Source organism: Mus caroli, chromosome 18 (genome assembly GCF_900094665.2).
Source record: "Mus caroli chromosome 18, CAROLI_EIJ_v1.1, whole genome shotgun sequence".
Classification (NCBI taxonomy): Eukaryota; Metazoa; Chordata; class Mammalia; order Rodentia; family Muridae; genus Mus; species Mus caroli.
The window spans coordinates 63568949-63576951 of record NC_034587.1 but is presented as its reverse complement, the minus strand read 5'-3'; the positions used below and the strand labels follow the sequence as shown (position 1 = coordinate 63576951).

The 8003-nt window shown below is 43.1% G+C and overlaps 1 protein-coding gene across 1 annotated transcript; it reads left to right on the top strand.

Moving 5' to 3' along the window:
• The first annotated feature begins 4952 nt into the window (after nucleotides 1–4952).
• Mc4r (melanocortin 4 receptor) lies at nucleotides 4953–7708 on the top strand. The gene has a single exon (XM_021151001.1). The coding sequence runs from the start codon at nucleotides 5392–5394 to the stop codon at nucleotides 6388–6390; it is 999 nt and encodes a 332-aa protein (XP_021006660.1). The 5' UTR covers nucleotides 4953–5391; the 3' UTR covers nucleotides 6391–7708.
• The last annotated feature ends 295 nt before the right edge of the window (nucleotides 7709–8003 follow it).

The window sequence follows — 8003 nt, the reverse complement described above, 5'->3', positions numbered from 1 at the left end:
GGGGTTGATGGGTGCCGTGGTTGGGTAAATGTTTCTCTCTAGAATGGTTTCATTTATGTTGTTATAAAATGTAGGGCAAAAAAATCTTCCTAGGGCAGAAATAAGATACAACCTAAGTTTTTCTTTTTTAAATTAAAATTTTTTCCATTAATTAATAAATTTATTCACTGTACAACCCAATTACAGCCCCCTACCAGTCTCCCCTCATGTGGCCCCTCCCTCCATCCCCTCTCCCCTTCTCCATTGATAAGGGGGAATGCCTCCTCTACCAGGAACCACTCCACCCTAGCATATCAAGTCCCTGCACGACTAGGTGCAACCTCTCTCTGTTAGGGAAACATGATCTATAGGCAGGCAACAGAGATATAGAGAGCCCTTGCTCCAGTTGTTGGGAGACCCTCATGAAGACCAAGCTGCACATCTGCTACAAATGTGCAGGGGACCTAGCTCTAGCCCATGTATGCTCTTTGGATGGTGGTTCAGTGTCTGAGTGCCCCTCAAGGGTCCAGGTTAGTTGACTCCTTTGGTCTTCTTGTGGAGTCCCTATCCCCTCCAGGTTCTTCAATCCTTCCCCCAACTCTTCCATAAGATTTCCTGAGCTCTGTCTAATGTTTGGCTTTGGGTCTCTGCATCTGTTTTGGTCAGATGCTGGGTGGAGCCTCTCCTGTCCTCAAGCATAACTGAGTAAGTGCTATGGATTGGTTCTTGTTTATGGGATGGGTTTCAAGTTGGGCCATTCCTTCAGTCTGTGTTCCATCTTTGTCCTGGCACATCTTGTAGGCAGGACAAACTTTGGGTTGAAGGTTTTGTGGGTGGGTTGATGTCCTTATCCCTTTGAATTTCTAATGGCCAAGAAACACTTAAAGAAAATTTCAACGTCTTTAATCATCAAGGAAATGCAAATCAAAATGACTCTGAGATTCCACTTTATACCCATCCAAATGGCTAAGATTGAAAACTCAAGTGACAGCACAGGCTAGAGAGAGTAGAGAGCAAGGGGAACACTCTTCCATTGCTGGTAGGAGTGCAAGCTTGTACAACCACTCTGGAAATCAATTTGTCAGTTACTCAGAGAATTACAAATAGTTTTACCTCAAGACCCAGCTATACCACTCCTGTACATATACCCAAAAGAGGATCTACCATACCACAAAGACAATTGCTCAACTATGTTCAAAGCAAGCTTTATTTATAATAGCCAGAAGCTGGAAACAATCCAGCTGGCCCTCAACTAAAAATGGATAAAGGAAAATGTGGCTCATTTACACAATGCAATACTACTCAGCTACTAAAAACAAGGACATCATGAAATATGCAGGCAAATGGATGGAACTAGAAAATGTATCCTGAGTGAAGTAACTTAGACCCCAAAGGACATGCATGGTACGTAGTTACATAAAGTGGATGTTAGTCATTAAGTAATACCTGTATTACCATCCACGGACCCAAAGAAGCTAAATAATAATGAGGGCTCAGGGGGAGGATGCATGAACCTCACTCAGAAGGAGAAATATAATAGACATCAGAGTTGGGTGGAAGAGGGTAACTGGGTAGGAGAGGAGATGGGGAGGGGAGGTCAGAATAAGGTGTAGGAGGAGAGGTAGGAGGAGAGGGCAGGGAAAGGGATTAGAAATTGGCGGTGAGTTGGTAGGGCATCTCTAGGATGTGCCAGAGACTTGGGGTGGGGGAGGCTCCAGAGAGTCTCTGAGGGTGACTCTAGCCGAGACTCCTAGCAGTGGGAGTATAGCTGTGGGGAAAAGTGTTTTGTTTGTTTGTTTGGTTTGTTTTAATTGCAATAAAGTTTTCAAAATATCCCCAGTGTTTGTGACATGGCTGGTTATATAGCTCTGATTCACAGTACAAAGGAGAAATGGAAGGTGAATAAAATGTCTACTTTGAGGTAGGAAATCTTTTCAGCATGACTTACCATAAATCTAAATTTATACTCAATAAATAAAAAATGAGATTTTACAGGTATTGGATTTTATAAGATTTTCATTTCATCCTAATGTCCAAAACCCAAACCATTTTTCATGAAAAGATAGAAAAGGGAGTATGCAGACATTTTGATACTAATGTGTTCTTTACTGGTTTAAAATTCACATTATCTTATTTAAATTTTCACCCATCTTTATATTACTTGGATGAAAAGCTTTTATAATAGATGTAAGAAAACTACAAAATACTTATTTAGTCATTCATCAACAAGTCTGTTATGGGGGAAGGTTGATAGAGATTAATCTAATTTAATTATTTTAATATAAAAGGTAAGGATGAGAAATAGTCTTAGTAAAATTTCTAAAGTAAGGGCTAGTGAAAAGTCTCTCACCCAGTAAGTGCACACCACTGGCAACATTTGTTAGCATTATAATGTATACAACATGAAACAAACTAACTAATGTACCAAGCAATTTAGGAAGAAGCTAGTAAATCACTAAATTACAGAACGTTTAAAAAGTAAACCTTGTGGTATTTAACCAGCTTGGTTTATATCCTTGAAAATCAACTGGGAGAGAGATACTAAAAAGCATCTACCAGGAAGTATAGAGGCAACCTGACTTGGAAGTCCTTAGAAACAAACCTCTTATCACCTTTATGGAGAAGCAACTCGGCTCACCTGAATTGAACCCCCAAAACCAGACGTCCAAGGCTTTCTTCTGACCCAGAATGTGCCCTCTAAGAAAAGACTTGACCCCCATTGGCTCTAGAAGCAACTGTTAATCTCATGGTTGCCTGACATTTTGGGCACAACTTAGAGAAAAGAATTTAAAAATTTAAAGGCAAGTGAAGGAACAGGGTCTCCATAGAGACAGATCGAATGAGCTCCGAATATAAAAAGTCGCGCTGTTTGTAGAGCTACGTATAAGGTCATGAAAGAGCCAAGAGTGCCCTAAATCCTCACCTTTGGCTGATTTCTCCTCTGTGCAAACAGAGAGGGAGGGGAGGGGAGGCTGCCAAGGGAGAGTGGGGTGGGGGTGGGGTGACACAGTGTAGGCTTGCTTCAACACACAAAACTAGGAGACTTCCTGTTTGTAGCTGCCTTCCTCCATCACTCTCTGACCAGTAAGATCACAAATCAGATGGTTTATTGGGCACATGAGACAGACCGGTACAAACTTTTCTTGTAAGTCACTGAATAAGCAACAATGATAACCAACCACCGTAACAAAAAAACAAAAAACAAAAAACAAAACCTTTATGTAAGCGGTAAATACGGTTTCCGGAATAGCTGCAACATACTTAATATGTCCAGTTTGGAACAAAAATAAAAAGAAGTAGGAAAGGAAATAAGAAAGTATGACCATACAGAGAAGGAAAAATCTGACCTTTAAAAGTTCTTGGGGAAAGCCTCTGTGTATGCAATTCTTTAAGCCAGTTATTATGAGCATCTCGTATATCACACCTATAGGAGTAGCATTCCATCACAGGCAATTTCAATAAAGCAATATAAACCTTCATGATGCTGGGTTAGGAAAGACTTTCTTTGCTATGAAAACCAGATGCACTCTATGCACCAGGGCAAGTTCCTCAAAAAGATGATTCAGTTAACCACGTGGTACTTAAACAACTCCTCGGAGTTCCTCTCTATCACTTATTTACTGGTTAGATAATTCGCCATTGGAGAAAGTGTGGAAAGGAACACGAATATGTAAATCATCCTTCTTAAGGGCTCTAGTGAAGTGTCTGGAGGGAACAACTGCCAGCTGCTGTAACAGCTGAGCCACTTGGGAGTTTACAATAGTAAAAGCTGCCCCTTGTTCCTAGCGCATGCGCGGTCGTTGGTCAGCTCAAGATGGACCGTCTAGAGGGGGAGCTCTATTTTGCACAGTTACTTAGTAGGGGGCTTCTACACCATAGAGCACCTAGAAACTCTGCAGTCATTTTCCAGATGGGAGAAAGAGTAGAATCAAGAGAAAGGTGACACAATGAGTACCAACTCCTGTACTATTGTAGGCCTTACTCAGTTCCTGAGTTGCATGGCAACACTAACTTAGCACAGTGTTATGAAGAAACGGTTAGCATTGTCTCTGACACACACACACACACACACACACACACACACACACACACACACACACGGGGTGCAACACACATGAATGTGCACTCACTGGTGCTAGCCTGAGGAAGTACGGAGCCAAAGTGTTTACGGTTTCAGGTTGTGATGCTTCCAACTATGGAAGAAGAAAAATAAACAAGTTAAAAAACAAAAACCAGAACACTATCTTTAAAAAAACAAACAACAAAACATCAACAAAATCCTACCAACCTAACCAACAATAACAACAACAGACCATGCAGAATATTATCACATTGTTGATTTGTCTAAGTTCACAGACAATATGCTTTCACGAATGCCACTTGAACTTTTTAAAATACAGTGAATGGTCACTTTTCCAGCCGTTAGAGCAGAAACTGCAAATGGAGAAACAGCTACCAGCACGCAAGAAGTGAACCTGGTCTTAATCTCTGGCTCTGCTGTAATTCTCCACAGTATACTCATCTATTTAATTAAATTACTGCCTGCATTTCTAGTCTTTCAAACTGAGCCTTCCGTCATTCAGGGGGGCATCCTGGGCAGAGGGGCAGCGTCTGCTTCGGGAGCCAGGACAGCTGCTTTTCATTTCTTTTTTTTATCCACAATCACGCATGCAGTTCAGTCTCAAGGAGGAAAGAGCCTGGCTGATTCCCGAGGATTTCAGGAGTATCTCAGAATGTGCTCGAACAATCAAGTCATTCCTCTTAAAACTTGGAAAGAAAAATCCCGTGTGTCTTACCTTCCCACCCCAGCAGCCCTAGCCACTGAGCCGGGTGCTGCCCTGTAATCTATCTGTGCAAGATTGATGTTTCAGAACCACTGAACACGGATTGGTCAGAAGGAAGCAGAGGAGGAGCCATTCAGAACACACCCCCCGCCCCCCTCCGTCTAACCATAAGAAATCAGCAGCCCTCACCAGGCTGCTCTGGCTCACAAAGATGCTCGGGAAGCTGAACTTCTGAGAGGCTGCGGTGTGAGTGTGGGCGCGCATATGCAGACGCGGCTCCCAGCTGTACCGCGACTCTCAGGGAAAAGGACTCTGAGAAGACCCCGAGTGAATACTAAAGTGAAAGCCGTACTGAGAAAAGAAAAAGCAAACTGCAGACTGGTCAACCGAGAATGAGCATTCAGAAGCACCAGCTTCTAAAGAGACGATGAGCTGAGCCGAACCCAGAAGAGACCAACAACTCCTTTGCGAGTTCTGCTGTTTCTGACCCTGCTCCTAGCAGGCGCCAAGCGCAGCCTCCCAACTTCTACAGGAATACAGACTGGGAGAGAATCACTCGGAGCTTACCTGACCCAGGAAGGAGGTTGGATCAGTTCAAGGAGGACTCAAATCCAGCTGCTGCAGGAAGATGAACTCCACCCACCACCATGGCATGTATACTTCCCTCCACCTCTGGAACCGCAGCAGCTACGGGCTGCATGGCAATGCCAGCGAGTCGCTGGGGAAGGGCCACCCGGACGGAGGATGCTATGAGCAACTTTTTGTCTCCCCCGAGGTGTTTGTGACTCTGGGTGTCATAAGCCTGTTGGAGAACATTCTAGTGATCGTGGCGATAGCCAAGAACAAGAACCTGCACTCACCCATGTACTTTTTCATCTGTAGCCTGGCTGTGGCAGATATGCTGGTGAGCGTTTCGAATGGGTCGGAAACCATCGTCATTACCCTGTTAAACAGTACGGACACGGATGCCCAGAGCTTCACCGTGAACATTGATAATGTCATTGACTCTGTGATCTGTAGCTCCTTGCTCGCATCCATTTGCAGCCTGCTTTCCATTGCGGTGGACAGGTATTTCACTATCTTTTACGCGCTCCAGTACCATAACATCATGACGGTTAGGCGGGTCGGGATCATCATAAGTTGTATCTGGGCAGCTTGCACGGTGTCAGGCGTTCTCTTCATCATTTACTCGGACAGCAGCGCTGTCATCATCTGCCTCATTTCCATGTTCTTCACTATGCTAGTTCTCATGGCCTCTCTCTATGTCCACATGTTCCTGATGGCGAGACTTCACATTAAGAGGATTGCTGTCCTCCCAGGCACAGGGACCATCCGCCAGGGTACCAACATGAAGGGGGCGATTACCTTGACCATCCTGATTGGAGTCTTTGTTGTCTGCTGGGCCCCGTTCTTTCTCCATTTACTGTTCTACATCTCTTGCCCTCAGAATCCATACTGCGTGTGCTTCATGTCTCATTTTAATTTGTATCTCATACTGATCATGTGTAACGCCGTCATCGACCCTCTCATTTATGCCCTCCGGAGTCAAGAACTGAGGAAAACTTTCAAAGAGATCATCTGTTTCTATCCCCTGGGAGGCATCTGTGAGTTGTCTAGCAGGTATTAAGCAGGGAACAGAGTGCATACTGGGTAGATACCTGCAGACTTTGTCACTCTGGCCCGATCTGAGCAGTGTACTTCCCAACAGCTGTCTCTTCTGTGTAATGCTTTGGTTGAAAATATCTACTGTATAAATGTAAGTTTGTGGCTTTTGACATGGAAAAAAAAAGCCTCAACGTGTTATGTTTATTGACCCACTACATTTTTTTGTTTGTAAAATGCTTATTTATGTTCTATATAGTGTGGGCGTTATGAATTGACATGAGAGAAAAACAGACACCCTTATTAAAACGTTGACAGTGTTTCTTTCCTGTTCTTTATCAAGGTTCCACACTTGTTCTTTCTGTAGTAGCAGAAATCAGAACCTTATTAAATGTGTTCTCAGCTGTTCTCATGTATTAGCCCCACAGTACTGCAGAGGCACTGATCCCACTGTTTATGGGGAAATATTTAAACACTAGATGCTTGATCATTAAAATGAGTCAGCTCTCTTAGTGAAATTTCAAGCAATTGAATACAAGCTTGCCTATTATCCTTGCTGTTCAAATACACTGATGCTTCTTTTTAAGTAAAGGAAAGAGAAAGGGGGAAGAAGCAGCTACTGAAGAGAAAGTGAGATTTCTGTCACATGCATTTCTCCAAGATGGAATGGTTCACTGCCTGAGACTCAGAATTTACACAGGCAAGTCAGCTGTGGTAGGGGAAATGCCCACTTAATAGGTTAAAGATATTATAATAGATAAAATAGATTAATAGATAAAATAGATGCCAATCTTAATAGACTAGAGTGTCCTGGTAAATATAAACTGTCCACACCATGCTGAAATTTCCTATGCCAAATGATACCCCACCATAACAGAATGATTTCTTTCTGGCCTCTTACCAGGGATCTGGTTCCTACAGAAAGGTCCAGAACAGCTCCCTCTGCACTTAGAGGTCCAGCATTCATTTCCTCTTCGAGTTAACAGTGAGCTGTGCTATCTTTCATATGGTGGGGACTTGTTCACTTTCTGATTACTTTTTGAGCTGGAATATAAGTGCTGAAGATCAAGTGATTTAATTCCCAAGCCAAATCCACATCACAAAACATTTTGGGACAGTGTTTGTAAACTATCTAAAATGTGGAGCCCTGTGGTACTTGCACGTAACGAGATGGAAAGAGAACACAAATGGGGTCCTGGAAGGTACAATAAAACACTGCTGTTCTTAGTCACGTCTTGGGAGGGGGAATGCTTGTTTTCTCCAAAATAATACCAAAGGTGTGGCCACCGAGCAACCAAATCTATGCTTTCTAGTCTGTGTATACTTTGAAATAAAAAGGATAAAAATCTACATTAGGCCTATGACTCGAGGCAAACTTTCCTGTGATTCAATTGATAGTGTCTCCCAATGCTCATAGGCAGAGACAAAGCATAGCAGTGCATCTGAATTAAAACCCGAATGTTTCACCTATTAATTACAAGCCCGAGAGACACTGAGGGCATCCATGTGCAAATCCGTATCAAAGTGTAATGAATGGTAAAGCCAACTATTTCAAGGTGCTATCCTTTGAGCCACACTGCCACCACACTCATAAGATTCGCTACTCGCACACAGGTAGCATCGCAATTGGCTTGTGTG